Source organism: Lutjanus erythropterus, chromosome 18 (genome assembly GCF_056507025.1).
Source record: "Lutjanus erythropterus isolate fLutEry1 chromosome 18, fLutEry1.hap2, whole genome shotgun sequence".
Classification (NCBI taxonomy): Eukaryota; Metazoa; Chordata; class Actinopteri; order Lutjaniformes; family Lutjanidae; genus Lutjanus; species Lutjanus erythropterus.
This window is the reverse complement of record NC_139334.1, coordinates 12,961,556-12,976,217: the sequence shown is the minus strand read 5'-3', so window position 1 is coordinate 12,976,217 and position 14,662 is coordinate 12,961,556. Positions and strand designations below refer to the sequence as shown.

Here is a 14,662-nt window from a genome sequence, read left to right as displayed (position 1 = left end):
CAAACATGCGTTGCATTTTTTTTTTTTCAAAGAAAAGCTGCCTTGAAATCAGGCCTTTTATGCCACATTAATCCCCAAAAAAGCTTCAAAATCCTGCAGGGACCGATATATTCACTATATTGAAACATAAAATACCCATGATAGGTCATCAGAGACTAAGGAAACATGCTAAACTTAAGTACTGGCTTCTCCAACTACACTGCTGCAGCCAGTATGAGCTTTTTAAAATGTCTCTTCCACTCCATTGTTTTTTTGTTTGTCCGTTGTTGTTTGAGTTAAATTGATGCCAAATGAGTTAGTGTCTGTTTATGAGTCATAAGAAATTATTCATCTTTTAGAAGGAGTAGATGTTTATAATGGTTAAATTGAGTGATATGTTAATCTACAGACTGCTCTTATTTTACAAACAATATTTACAAGATACCAGTTCAATCAGAATCTCGTCAGATCTATCAAAGTTACAGCATATAACAAAAACCTCCACAAAGCTCTCCTAGGAGGCTTGTTACTCTACTTCAGGTGTGTCCAAACTATTCCACAAAGGGCAGAGTGGCTGCAAGTTTTCGCTCCAACCAATCAACAGCACACCTGACTGGACTAATCAGGTGTTTGAAGACTGATCAGTTTATTAAATGAGTCCAGCCTGGTGTGCTCCGGCTCGGTAGGAACAAAATCCCGAAATCTTCGTGGAATAGTTTAGACATGCCTGCTCTACTTACACGTGTAAAACAATCTAGAAAACAATGAGCTGACACTTTCTTGGAGTGAAGGCTGGAGGAGACAGAGTGCTGCCAGCTGGAGAGAGAGAGAGAGAGACAGATCGCTCACACACTGAGGGACGGAGAGAGATAACTGCAGCAAAATGACAAACATGAATTCACAAATGACCCAAGGTCATAACAACAGACAACTGACAGCTGATCAGCTTATTGTGTACTTGTGCAGGTCTAGTGTCCCTGCAGCAGGAGGAGGAAACAACCCGCTTCAACCGTAGATCGGGATTCAACCTGATTAATGTACCGTCTGTGGCTCCAACTTGCTGTTTGAACTGCAGATGTCATTTTTAAATGCGAGGGTTTTACATATTTCACCTCCGAGTGTTTTTTATTTTTATACACTTAGTCAGAAACTTAGTTATCTCTTCCTTTGTTGGTCCAACTTTCAAAAAATGTGATCAAAGTTAAAATATTCTGTTCCTTCTTTTCCTGGGGACCTTCTAACATCCTTCTCGAGGATCTCAGTCGGTCCCCAGATCCCAGTTTGAAAACCACTGTGTGAGAATGTTTTTAGTAACCCCTGTGCTTTTCCTGCTATGACAAGTCCAAATGTGAACAGGTCCACCCACACAGGTGTTGGCAGCATTCTGCCTGATTAGACCTCTGCTCAGTCCTGACTGGGCGTTTACAGATCAGGTTTGATTGACACCTCCCTCTCTCTCTCCTGTTCATTTTGTTGCACCTGTTGGGAGCGAAACAGCTTGCGCCTTATCATTACCTGGACGATACATGACCTCATGTCATTCACAGCAGGCTCCACCCAACATATGCCTGAGCAGAGGTCTAATTAACCTGTGAAAACACCTGTGTGGGTGTGCGGCTAAAACAAAATAATGATGTCATCATGTCGTAATGTTTCTATGCGGGCTTGGCAGAAGAATTCAGACCTTTTACAACACCATGTAACAGAAGAAGTGGCACATTTGTCCTTTTACAAATCAAAAGTTGAATTTAAATGCAATCAAATGCACAATACATGCAAGGGCTTTGCTGTTACAGCCTTGCTTATGGTGGCAAATGTCATGTAATGTTTGGAATACTTTAAATAATATTGCCATGTTATACAGTATTTCAACTCTGCTGTGTTTCTGCTATTGTTACACTACATTTTAGTATTCATCAGCATCATGTAATTACCACTATTAGACACAGATGGCCTCTGTTAAATAAATATTGCAATATCAGAGTCTACAAAGCCTCCATTTGAACTTGCCTATAAATAAAAGTACAGAAGTATTAGCAGCAAAATGTATTTGACAGAATAGCTTTTGAAGTGGGGTTATATGAAGTGGCATGAAGCCGTTGTTATACAAGCCAAATATCACTCTTTCCAAACCAACTTTCAAAAAATCCAATCTAAAAAAATTACCCCAAAATAAAAATTCAGTCATTATCTATTCACCGACTGAAGGAAAATAGTTTGGAAGTGAATGGTGATCAGTTTATAAATGTAAAAAAATAACAGCGAAAAAAAAAAAATTAAATAAAATGCCTCCATACTGCTCATCTGGTGTAATCCAAGTCTCCTAAAACGTCATTTACACCATGGTTTTAATCTAAATCTTCACTGTTGATCCTTAACTAGGAGCCACGTTAGTGACATGTTCACACCGTCTCAACTGGAGGGGTGTGGTGTGATGGCGTGCACACAAGTGAACAGGACGTCGGGGCTTTTGGAGACCTAGATTTCACCAGACGAGCAATATGGAGGCTTTTTAGGTGGTTGGTTTTTTTTTTCCATTTGAAAACTGGTCACCATTCATTTAAATTGTTTGGGAGATTCTGCAACACTGTTTTCCTATGAAACTCCAACAACTTAAAACCTAAACCCGACCTTCAATTTGCATGAGGGTGAGTAGATAATGACTGAATTCATTTTTGAGTGAACTATCCCTTAAAAGCATAAGGTGTATAACTACCTTTTGGCTTCACAAGTAGGTTTAGCAGCATTTTTATGTTGTGGCTGATTGAGGCTGAGGCTCACGTTCAGGTTTTGCATATAAAAACTAATGCATCTATGTATGTATCTAATAGTATATGACATCAGAATCAGAAATACTTTATCTATCCCCAGAGGGAAGTTGGGTGCATATAACATAATACATGTTTGCTAATGGCTCAGTTGGCAAACATAAATCCAAGTAGTCTTAACGTTAAAATGTTTTCCATGGAGAAAGTGATGATGAAGTTTAGAAGCAGGGAGCTGAGAGATCACACTGAAATAAACTGCTCATTACTTCACGTCACGTGAGTGTGCTCAACCTGTTCTTGTTATTTCACACAGTTAGCACTAGTGTTTTTCACTGTCAGCTGTATGGGGATGTCTACTGTGTGTGTGTGTGTGTGTGTGTGTGTGTGTGTGTGTGTGTGTGTGTGTGTGTCAGGGCCTGCTCTGTTAAAGGCTATAATTGACCTTAATTGAGGCTCTGTTTGTTTTGTGCTGCTTCAGCAGAACTAATAACCACTGAGTGTCGTTCATGTCTCTATTATGTAACCTTGTTAAAGGTTGTTGATCACTGTAGCTGCTCCTTAAGGGACTGTCTCCATGTTCCCTGTGACTCTTGTTCATTATCTCTTCTGTTCCTTCCTCAGACGACTACCCATCATCCCTCAATGACCATCACAGTCCCTCCTCCATCCCCATCTGTCCCAGTCCCAGAATCCTCACTGGCTGCCCCATTCCCACTGTGCCTCCAGCCGGCCAATCAGTGCCGCACGTTCAGACTCCGCTGTCCGACCCCAGCCAACCACAGCCTCCGCTGCAGGTGGCGAAGGAGTGTCCGCAGAGTGCCAAGTCGCCCAGCGGGTCGAGGTCTGGCGCACGCGGCACCGGCAGCATCAGCTCGGCTGTCTGCCCTCTCAACAGGGACAAGAAACAGAAGCTCGGCTCTGCCAGCGCCGGAGAGCGGACGGTTGCCAAGCAGCCGAAGAACGGTCGCCAAAAGACCACCAACGGCTGGCAGCCAGTTGGCCTGCCCTTTCAGAAGGAGGTGTTCTCAGTGGTACGTGGAGAAAGTCATGTTGCTGCTTTGTGATGCCGCCACAACATGATGCTTGTAATTAAATATGGTGTCATTTAACTTTAGTGGTTCCTTTTAAAAAGGTTTCACTCGGAGCCCTTACAGAAAGTTTTAACTAAAACCCAGCATGAAGTTTCTGTAGTTCAGTGGTTCCATCCAGAAACCCTCTGTGCAGGTTCTGTCCAGAACCTTTCCACTTTACTTTGTACAAGGTTTTTATCTACAACACACTCAGGGTTCTACTGAGAACGTTTTCATATTCTAAGGGTTTTCTCTAGATCCCACAAGGGGGTTCAACCAAGAACTTTTTTATATTCCAGGTTTTTATCTAAAACACTGAAGACATTATTCAGAGAACCTTTTTCTATTCCAAGGTTTTATCTACAACACTGAAGACATTCTTAAGAGAACCTTTTTCTATTCCAGGAGTTTTATCCAGAACCAATCCAGGGGTTTATACCAAGAACCCTTTTATATCATGATACAAAAAACCTTGACTACCCCTTGAATAGAGAGCTGTTAAAGAACCTCAACAGTCCTTGAAGAACTCTTTCTCTAAAATCATTTCTTTGGATGAAAAGGGTTCTTAATGGAGTCTTACAAAGAACCCTCGACAAACCCTTCCTTCAAAAAGAGTTTTTCAGAAGCAAACGGTCCCGGGTAGAACCTCAGCCCTTCAGGAAGAACCCTGTTGGAACTGTGGAGTCAGTGTTTTCTGCTGCCTGTGTTCGCAGGGAGAGGAGTCTCTGGTGCTGAGGAGGTGTTACGAAGGAGTCCAGAGGGACGGGGAGCTGATCCGGGTCAGAGACACTGTTCTGCTGAAATCTGGACCCAGGAAGAAGTCTCTGCCTTACGTGGCCAAGATCTCAGCTCTGTGGGAAGAGCCAGAGTCAGGTAGGACACAGACTGCACACCGAGTTGACTTCCAGCACAAGAGGAGCTGCATTAATGTGATAATTAAAAGCTTGAGAGCTGAAGTGAACTGTGTGGTTTCTTCTTCTTCTTCAGGAGAGCTGATGATGAGTTTGTTTTGGTACTACCGTCCAGAACACACACAGGGGGGACGCAACCCCAGTATACATTGTGAGGTGAGAAACAAATCTTTCAGTGCTGGTTTCTGAGTTTCAGTCCAAGTCTGAGTTTCAGAAAAAAAAGATTTTTTTTTTTTAATTCTTTTGGCATATATTTTTAAATAGGCGCACAATATGAAAGATGTGATCTAAAAGGGTTAAAAAGGCATTTTAATGTCATCTTGACTTTAAAAATCGTATATCAGAGGCCGGATTAAAGAAACGTCCTGCCTTCAGTCTTGAGTTAAGATGAATTTGGTGTTACAGAAACAAATCCTAAACTTTAGGAATCCTGTCTTATCTTACTTTATCCAATCTCAGGAAAATAATCCTCAATGCTCAATCCAACATTGCAATTTTTATGTCTGTTATTAAGCAACCGACACTACTTTTCTCATCTTCCAAACTTTGTAACCACTTCCTTTTTTAAAAAATAGAAGCATACGGACCGAAGACAGATGCTTTAGAGGTTTCCATAACATCTGTGCAGAAGTCCCAAGATGTGGGGGTTTTGGGGAAATTTACAACAATGCCAACTTGAGAAATAAAAGTAAAAGAGTGGACTAAGATAACAGACAGTCTCTTGTATCCAGCATCCAAACTTACATCTAAACACATTAACTAACATACATTAGCTACTGTTAGTTAGTTGGGTGGAAACATGAACATTGGAACACACATATTTCTCATCTTAACACTGGTTTAGGAACTGTTCATCTGCATTGATTTTCCTAAATCAGGTCCAAAACCCTAATTGCCATGGTTACCAAACAGTTAAGATAGGATCTGCAAGTTAGGAAGTTTCTGTGATATGGCCAGGACATCTGAAACGTAGCTTAGTAAACTGCAGAACATGTATGTCACATTAGTTTTTTAAATCTCTAAGGCAAAAATAACATAAATTGACTTAGACATAGCATACAATTTTAAGTGATAAAGGATGCTAATTTTCTATATTTCTCTTTTTGTCACCAAATCCTATAAAAAAGACCAAAATCATACAATGAACTGATCCCACTCACAGTTATTTTCCGTGTGTATAAAGCCTGATAATGGCTTATTTGTCTGTGTCATTAACCTCCTTTGTTGTCAGCAACTCAACTGTTCTGGGTAACACGTCCCCTCGTTATCATAAATATGGTCCCCGTAGTTTATTTTGAGTCAATCCCACACACACAGTCCTGCTGCGCTAAGTACTCTCTGCTGGAGCACCAAATACGTATTAATCCTCAGCTGAAAATAGTCCCCAACAAATCCCCTATTTACACTATTTATAGGTAAAAACTAAAGTTCCCCGCTTCCTTCCGTTTTTAAACATTTACATCTTAAATAGGAACAAAAGGCTTTGTGGATAAATACCACAGACATCGTAAGGAAACGAGAAACTACTGAGAAACCAATTTAGGCACTGTTGGTTTTGGACTTTTTATGAGATTTGTTGACAACAAACAAATCTGTTGTTAGTGTCTGTGGTATAAGCCCTGTAATACATGCTGCCTTCAACTGGAACTGTTGAGCTTGTGGTTTAGTTACGACATGGGAAGTTGTGTATGTTGTACGTGATATGTTTTGTGTTCAAGTGGTTAAGCTGTGAGACCACCACTGCCAGGCAACAGCCACATGGACTACAAAAAAAAGCCACAGAGGCTAACAATTCAGCAAGCTCACGAACGGGTAACATGATGCAGGAAATAAAAAGCATAATGAAAACATGAGGCTGTTGGGAATAGGGCTGGACGGATGGCTGATTTAAAAGTGCTTTAGAACCGCTGAATAATTATTTTAGGGAGTTTCAACCAGAGAGCACAAAAATGAAGGATGGGTTTGTTCTGATTATTTTAATAGCCTGATTTACTAAAGTAAAAAAGCATTAAGTATCGTCGAAATGGTTGTTAATATCCAACATCAATACATATAAAACAAGGATAATATCGTTGTTCATCGTGATGATACACCGTGGACATCATTTCATGCCAATTTATACAACAGTTAGTTCCAACCAAGTAATTTGATTGAACAAGAGGCATTTCATAAGTGCTGATAATAACAGATTTAAGAACAGCGCTGGGACTATAAACTTTTTGCTTGAGGTTTGCTCGGCCCTTTTATACTCACATGGGTCATATAGTGTCTATTAAACTACAGTTTGGTTTTGAGATTTTATATTATTATTTAGCCTGTAAGGAGAGACTGAAATAGCAGACTGACTGACAAGGAAACAAATGTTTTATTGACCTTATATTAACCCCCTGGTGATCAACCTGACTGCATTTATTTTGTCATAAGCAGCTGGCAGTTGCTTAGTAACTGTATCCCTTACATAGACTGTAACTTACACATATCACACAAACTTATGCTCAAAACACTGAAGACGTAACCAGTTGATTCCACCGAGCACGTGTGCAACATGGTTTTGATCCGTCCTCCACATGGCTGCAGGTCCCACCAGCCATGTTTCAGAAGTGTTTTAGCAGCAGAGCGTTTTGCTCATCTGATTATGTTTACTTGATCAGATGTTGTTGATTTGTTCTTTGTTCTTTGCTTTTTGCGCTTCCACCATGGATAAATAGGTTACATAGTTAAATAGTTTGTTTTCTGTTTGTCTTTATGATCACGAGTCTGCACAGAGTCTTTTATTTTGAAAATTTGCCAGATTCTCTCTACTTTTTCTGTGTCTGATTTCCTGCCAAGTCGATCTGCTCTGTGTAAATTGGCGCAGCGTCAGTCAAAAATAGACTCAAGCGCGTATTTGAAGCAGAACGGAGAGGCACTTCTGGGACAGCCGAGGCGCGGCTGGTGGAATCACAAGCATTTTGTAGAATAGCAGCGATTGGCTTTGGCTAATGCAATGCAGCCATGCCTGGTGGAATCTAGTCACAATCTACACAATCCCAAAATGAAAGCTCACCATATTGTTTTGCCTGACACTCACCCCGGCGCTGATATTCAGTACAACAGCACTCCCTCTTGTTTGATATTGCTTTATAATTACATGGCTATTTTGAATGTTTGATACGGTCATTTACAATATTACAAGGTTTTTCTTTCTCAGACATATTATAAAATTACAAAGAAAAACTCTATACGACTAAACTTACAAAATATTAATTTAACATCCACCGAAAAATGAACATCCAAGGTCTCCATGCCTTTTCTGAAAATGAGCAAACATGTTACAACTTGTTAACTTGCAGCTTTTAGAAAATTTCTGTCAATACCCCAAGACGGTCCATACGGACTCTTCTTGTGAACACAGTAAACACGATGCCATTTGAAGGCAGCATGAGTGGTGCCCCATGTAAGACAATAATAGTCATGTAGGGGTGCTCTTCACCTGGATCTTAACTTTTTTTCCTCATACCGAGACTCACTGTTGTGCATTTTCTCTTGCTTATTTCATTTTGTCTAATAAAATACTTTTCTGTAGGATATGTGGATTAGTTGAGGATGTAAAAATGTTTTTAGCATTTACTCCTGAGCCTCTTCCCATTCAGTTTTGCCATCCATTTGTTCCTATTTGTACATTCCGAGTTTGCATAAAAATGAAATTCAATTCAGGAGACTTCTGAGATTTTGGCTTAACTCAGTTACTGAAAATGTGTGTGAAAGAGATGAGAGTGAAAGAACAAACACACACTAACACACAGGCAGACACACATGTTGAGGAGCGGCTTCTGTTGTGCTTGCTTCCTGTTGTCAGTAATCTCCCAAAGGAACAAGTTGCACTGTATTAAATCTCCAGAAACAATAAACCACATGAAGTCTGTCGCTTTTCAGCTGCACTGACAAACAACAAACACATCATGGCAGCGGTGTGAGAACAGTAGCAGGGCTTCAGCTCAGAGGAAGAAATGAAACAGCTTCCTCTTGTAAATCTGTCTTTACACCTGGAAGCGAAGGCGAGGCAGAGACGCTCGTGTACGGTGAAGCCGACAGATGCTGGCTAAAAGGAGAGTTCTGATTATTTGAAGTGGGGTTGGAGTGTGGAGGAGCAGAGAGGAGCACCAGTGTGGAAGCTAAGCGCTCCATTTACACAAGCATGTTAGGCTGTGGACAGGGTCGTCAACAAAACATATTTTATCCACTTAAAAAACAAGTCTGCCTAAAAAAATAGAATACCAGTTTAAAGTTTATGCTTTGTTTGGAATATTTTAACTGCTTTACCTTGCCATCAGACAGCCTTTACTGATGGGAAACCAGTGTTATATAAGACAAATATTCCCCTCTCCAAACCAACCAAACAAAATAGGGGAAATTGCAGAACACAGGAGTTGCAGTTCTACCACTGATCTATTTGTTTGTTCATGTCGTTGTGTGGCTTCAGTGTTTTAAAAGGTTAGTTCGGATTCGCTTAAGTCAGACAATAACACAAACAAACTAGCAGGTGGAGACAGCGGCAGGTCAGCAACTCGTGTGTTCTGTGAGGTAGAATTACTGATTTCGCCAGTGGAATTTGGTTGGCTGGGAGAGAGTGATGTTTGGTTTTGTATTCACCTGCCAGGATTCTTTGGTTTTGGTGGATCTTTTTTAAGTAATTAAAATAGCTTAGATGCACTGTTAAGTATCTCATACAACCCTATTTCAAATAACCTGAACTGTACCTTTAAATGGATGAAATGCTGATTGACATTCTTGGTGAATGATGGGTTTAACACAGGAATAAAACACGACTTTCTTTTCTGCAGAATGAGATCTTTGCGTCTCGCCACCAGGATGTGAACAGTGTGGCCTGTATTGAAGACAAATGCTATGTCCTAACACTGGCACAGTATTGCCGGTAAGAAAGAAAGCATTTATACATTTTGTGGTGGCTCTAGCACGTTTCCTTTAAGTGTGTTTCCTCTGTGAAACATATTGCTTTTGAAAGATTACACAGTCCTGCTGAGAAAAGTCTACAGCATTGGGTGTGGAAGCTTTTTTAAATACCCTCTGGATTAAGATTTTAAAAAAAACAAAAAAACATGATGTTTAACTTAAAAAGCAGGCAGGTTTTCTCAGATCTCACACAGTTTGAAGGTGATTGAGTTTGATGTCCTGTATTCGTGTTTTTTTCCCAGATTTTGTGCCTTGGTAAAGCGCCGTAGGGACGGTGTACGTGACAGTGCCGCCTCCCTCATGGTGCCACCCGTTGTTGGCAACGCCATGCCCACCCACCACTGTGTGCCCGATGACGTCGACCCAGAGCTGGTGTTTTTCTGTCGACACGTCTATGACTTCCGCTACGGACGCCTCCTGAAGAATCTGCAGTAGCATCTGACGGGATATGACACATAATAATGCTATGGGACGTGAGATAACGTTACTCTGGTCTCGTCCTCCACAACTTTAATTAGCTACGTACCCACCTGCTGCCTGTGTGAGAGGAACTGGAAGTTTAGGATGAAGGATCGAGAGATGAGCTTATTTTGTTTTGAATTCTCGTGTTTATACTTACATGCCACACATTTATTTAGTACGAGTACTGGTCTGACATATTGTGTAAGAGTTTATATGGCAGTGTAAATGGTCTTTATCATACATGGCTCTCTGGTGTCGTAGCAGCTGTGTGAAGAACCTGAACGTACTCTGCTGTAGAAAATGCTACTGTAGCTCTTAGAAATGTGACATATGAAGAGAAGTTGATGTTACATGTGAATTACTGTCTGCCTGACAGATATCAGACACACAGTGTGTCTCAACAATACGCCATAGCTAAAGAAAATCTGAGGCATATCGGTCCATGAGAAAAGCTTTCAGAGTGGCTGAAAATTTAATCATGTTTGATTAGATTTCTCTGTAATTTGCAGTTGCTAGATGTCCATCTGAATGTAGAAAGATGCAGTTTTCTACAGGGCACTGCATACAGGAGATTCACAGAAAAGCTCTGATGAACATCTGAATTCAAGATGTTTTGGGAAATGTGCTTTTTCGTTTTCTTGCTGAAAGTTAGATGAGAAGATCAGTACCGCTCTTATGTCTGTAAAGTAAATAGCCAGCTGCTTGTTAGCTTAGCACAGTATAAAAACTGTAAACAAGGAGAAGGGGTTTTCCCACACTAGCTGTTTTCCCAGGCTATGGACAGAGCTGGCCTAGGTATCATCTGTCTTTGTGCTAAGCTGAGCCAATTTACGGGATGTCCCAAGTCCCAACACATACGTTTAAAATATTAAAATATCTTGATTTTCAAAATTCACTACCAAATTGTTCTGGTTTTCAACACAGTGAAAATGATAATTCTAATACTGTAAGTGTTTTCAGTGCTTACATCCGTGTTTATGATGTTCGGTCTCGAGTGTGTGCCAATCAATCAATATGTCAGGACTGTTGCTGGCCTGTGAGTCGGTCTGACAGAACCTGTCAGTATGCAGATAGTTAGCTGCCATGTCAAAGAGAAAGTCTGTGTTTTTTTAAGAGCTCCAGGAGGCTTACGCTCATGGCATCGGTGGTGTTGAAAGGTGTGCTCTCCAGGTGTGCACATGTCTCCCGTTCTGATGAAAACGCCTGTGGTGTGTACATAAGCACATACAGCATATGTGCACATGCATGAATTTAAAAAGTGGCGACCCAAAGCAAACTGGCTGCTGGCATCAGCTGCATATTTACCAGACAGACATGAGAGTGGTTTTGATATAGTCATCTAAATCTTGGTAAAAAAAAAAAAAAAAAAGCAAACTGACCCTTTGTAAGCCCCACCCCTTTTTGCTTTGCGCTCCATTAACAGTGGTACCCAGCAGAACCTCAGTCAGCTTTCTGCTTTCCTGTTCCCAGTGCTTAGATACAGTTTTGAAATGCTAACATTAGAAAAACGCTACCTAACCGGCCAGTTGATGTAGATTGGTGAGCTAGTTAGCTACTGTTTGGCTAACATAAACTATAAAATACATCTACGATTTATGTAGATTAGCTAGTTAGCTAGCGTTTTGCTCATATTAGCTAACTTAAGATGAGACTACATGATGCTTTTACAGGTCCTCCAGCAGCATCTTTTTAGCAATCTTCAAAATATGGTTGTCTTTTCAGCATTGACAAACACACAGTAAATCTAAGTGCAAGAAACTGGAAAGGAGAAAGTTGACAAAGTTTTCAAAAGGGGCGGGACTTAGGATGGGCCAATCAGTTCTCGTATTTAACATTTCCATTATCATGTAATTGTGATTGACCTGTAGGTTTATGTGGTAAACTCCAAACACAGCTGTGAGGAAAGTTCGTGATCAGAAACTTTGATTACATCCAGTTCAACTTTTATTACCACTGATTAAGTAGCCTACATGCACAGCAAACAGCGAAATGCGGACATTTTTTGGCTACATATCTCATGAGTTCCTGAGAATAATACAGGTTTTATGTCATATCTGTTACTCTGAAATTCACCTCGGTGGTGATTTTCACGTTTTAGTAGTGACTGCACTCTACAAAGAAAGCACAGTTCAGTTTATTTGATTTCGCAGTGTGAAGATGTCCAACGAGCCACCGAGCATTGAGGGGATTTCTGTTATGCCAATGCTTAGGAATATTTTACTTTCTCAAAGCTGTTTGCCAGAGGTGTGATTTGACATCCGGTGTCAGCTAACTGTATATTTGCATTTATATATCTGGATGAGTGTCTGTTCATGGCAGATGGCATCAGTTAGTCACCTATATTCTTGTTTGTTCACCGATGAGATGGTGAGTAATGTATTCAGTGTAGCATTTAGATCTGTGATGATGATTCATTCCTATGTTTGAGAGAAGATATGTATTTATTTCTGTACTGAGAAAATATAATTTATTTTCAAAAGATAATTTTAAAGAATAGAGTTTTAGATGAGTGGCTTTCATTCCTGATTAGAGAGGTCGACGTCGTCCCTCCTTTTTAGCTGCACTGTCTAAAGATGAAAAGTGTGTGAGTCATTTGCAATAGTCTTTCTGTGGCCGATTGAGCTTGCTTGCCCGATACAAACCTATTCAATGTTGTGTTGAGATGTTGAAGTCCTCCAGGCAGATTTGAGGACACATTTGGAAGGATCACAGATACAGTTTGAAGGACACCTGCTAACATGTGACCAGAGATGCTCAACCTGCAGGACCAAAACATACTTTGGCCTCTCCCAGCTTCGTTCTCCTTTCACTTCTCCTCAGACAATAAAGCTTTGCCTCTTCACCTTTAAATGCCGAGTTTTACAATGATTTAAACTTACCTTGCCATTAGCCTGTGCCCTTGATCTTGCTGCCTTAGAAAACATTCCCAGCCTTTCATTTAGAGATGTGTACCGATATCAGCCTGCCTGGGGTAATGAAGCTTTTTAGTGTGCTGATCTTGATTCCTAGATGCTTGAGATGCATCGCAGGTCCAAACATTTGTGTAATCCGAAAGGCAAAACTGATCCTGCCCAAGTTTGATCCAAATTCAAAGTGATCTTTAGTATCAAACACCTAACGCTTACTTACTTTCTTTTCCAGTGTTAAATGAGAAGATTAATACTGCTCACATACCTGTATGCTAAATATGAAGCTACAGCTAGCACCCAAGTGTCTTAACACAGAAAAAAGACTGTAGGGGGAAAACTGGCTCCGTCAGAAAAGGCAACAAATACCATCTAAAGCTCACTAAAGCCCAATTCACACAGGACTAGATTTAGAAATTAACCCCCACATCTGTGTTTCGAGAAGCACATTTAACGGGATAAGTCTGAATTTACTAGCATTATTCCCCCAAACATGATTTCAAGGCTCTGTGTAACATTAACATTTCAAAATCAGAGTGACAGTTTATCAGCTGCAATATTAATAATATGCAGTAGTTGTTGTTGTTTTGCTTCCTTTCTGCTGTGTTACAAAATACACATTTGCAGCTAATTTTATTTAGCAGTATTTAGCATATTATGAGTTATTGTTATATTACTGTTTCATAATAGAAAACAGATGTTAAAAAAAAAAATATGTATATATATATATATATATATATATATATATAATCCCAAATCACCAAGTTGCCAATCAGATTTTATCATATGACATGAATATGGAAGGTAATTTGTGGTGCGTGTGTTTTTTTTGTTGTTTTTCTTTTTGCCTGTTTGTTTGTTTTAACAAGTTACAGACGTGGCAGATTTGCAAAAAAAATATTCCAAATTATTCGAGGTCCCCTGGTTAAACTAGTCCTGTGTGGGTAGGAGTGTTGTCTGTAAAAATGCTTTTAAAAAAAAGTTAAAATGACAGTTTGCTGTTAGCTCTTTCTTCCTGTTTCCAGTCTTTATGCTAAACGAAGCTAACTATCTGCTGGCTGTAGGGTCATATTTAGTGTACAGACATGAGTGTGATTGATTTTCTGAAGTAACTCTTGACAAGGAAGTGATAACGCCTATTTCCCAAATTACTGAACAGTTGTTTAAAGTTTGTAGGTTTGTGCCTCTTGAAGGACAGCGGCTGCTGGAAGACAGCCAGTTGTTCCCACCGCCCATTGTTCAGAAACCCCAATGATCTGAAAAATATCCCATTCGTCCGACAGCCTGATATCTGGAAAACAAAAGCCCACTGCTCTAAAGGCCCGTTGTTCCAAAAATACACTCTCTCCGTCACAGGTGAGATCTTCTGAAGCATAAAAACAGAACCCAGAGGAGGAGCAGAAGGTTAGCTTTCTCTTAGACCACTTGAATAACAGTATGCTTAAAGGTTTTTTTTTTTTTTCTGGAACTAAAACTCAAAAAGAAACTGCCTACTCCAGCTTTAATATTGTTGTGTATTTGGCCAGGTGACCTTAGTCAGGTGACCTTCATCTTTATGGTAACAATAATAACAATAATAACTTTGGGTAACATGAAATGGTTTCCGTTAGGTT

The 14,662-nt window shown here is 40.1% G+C and overlaps 1 protein-coding gene across 2 annotated transcripts in view; it reads left to right on the top strand.

Annotated features, from left to right (window-relative positions):
- The window catches only part of bahd1 (bromo adjacent homology domain containing 1), a 51,578-nt gene extending 38,219 nt beyond the window's left edge, over window positions 1-13,359 (top strand). For both annotated transcript variants that reach the window (XM_084742689.1, XM_084742690.1), the window contains exons 3-7: window positions 3,369-3,778; window positions 4,531-4,690; window positions 4,805-4,884; window positions 9,552-9,643; window positions 9,924-13,359. In XM_084742689.1, coding sequence (XP_084598815.1) covers window positions 3,369-3,778; window positions 4,531-4,690; window positions 4,805-4,884; window positions 9,552-9,643; window positions 9,924-10,116 — 935 coding nt within the window. In that variant the 3' untranslated portion in view covers window positions 10,117-13,359. The remainder of the gene's footprint in view (window positions 1-3,368; window positions 3,779-4,530; window positions 4,691-4,804; window positions 4,885-9,551; window positions 9,644-9,923) is intronic.
- The last annotated feature ends 1,303 nt before the right edge of the window (window positions 13,360-14,662 follow it).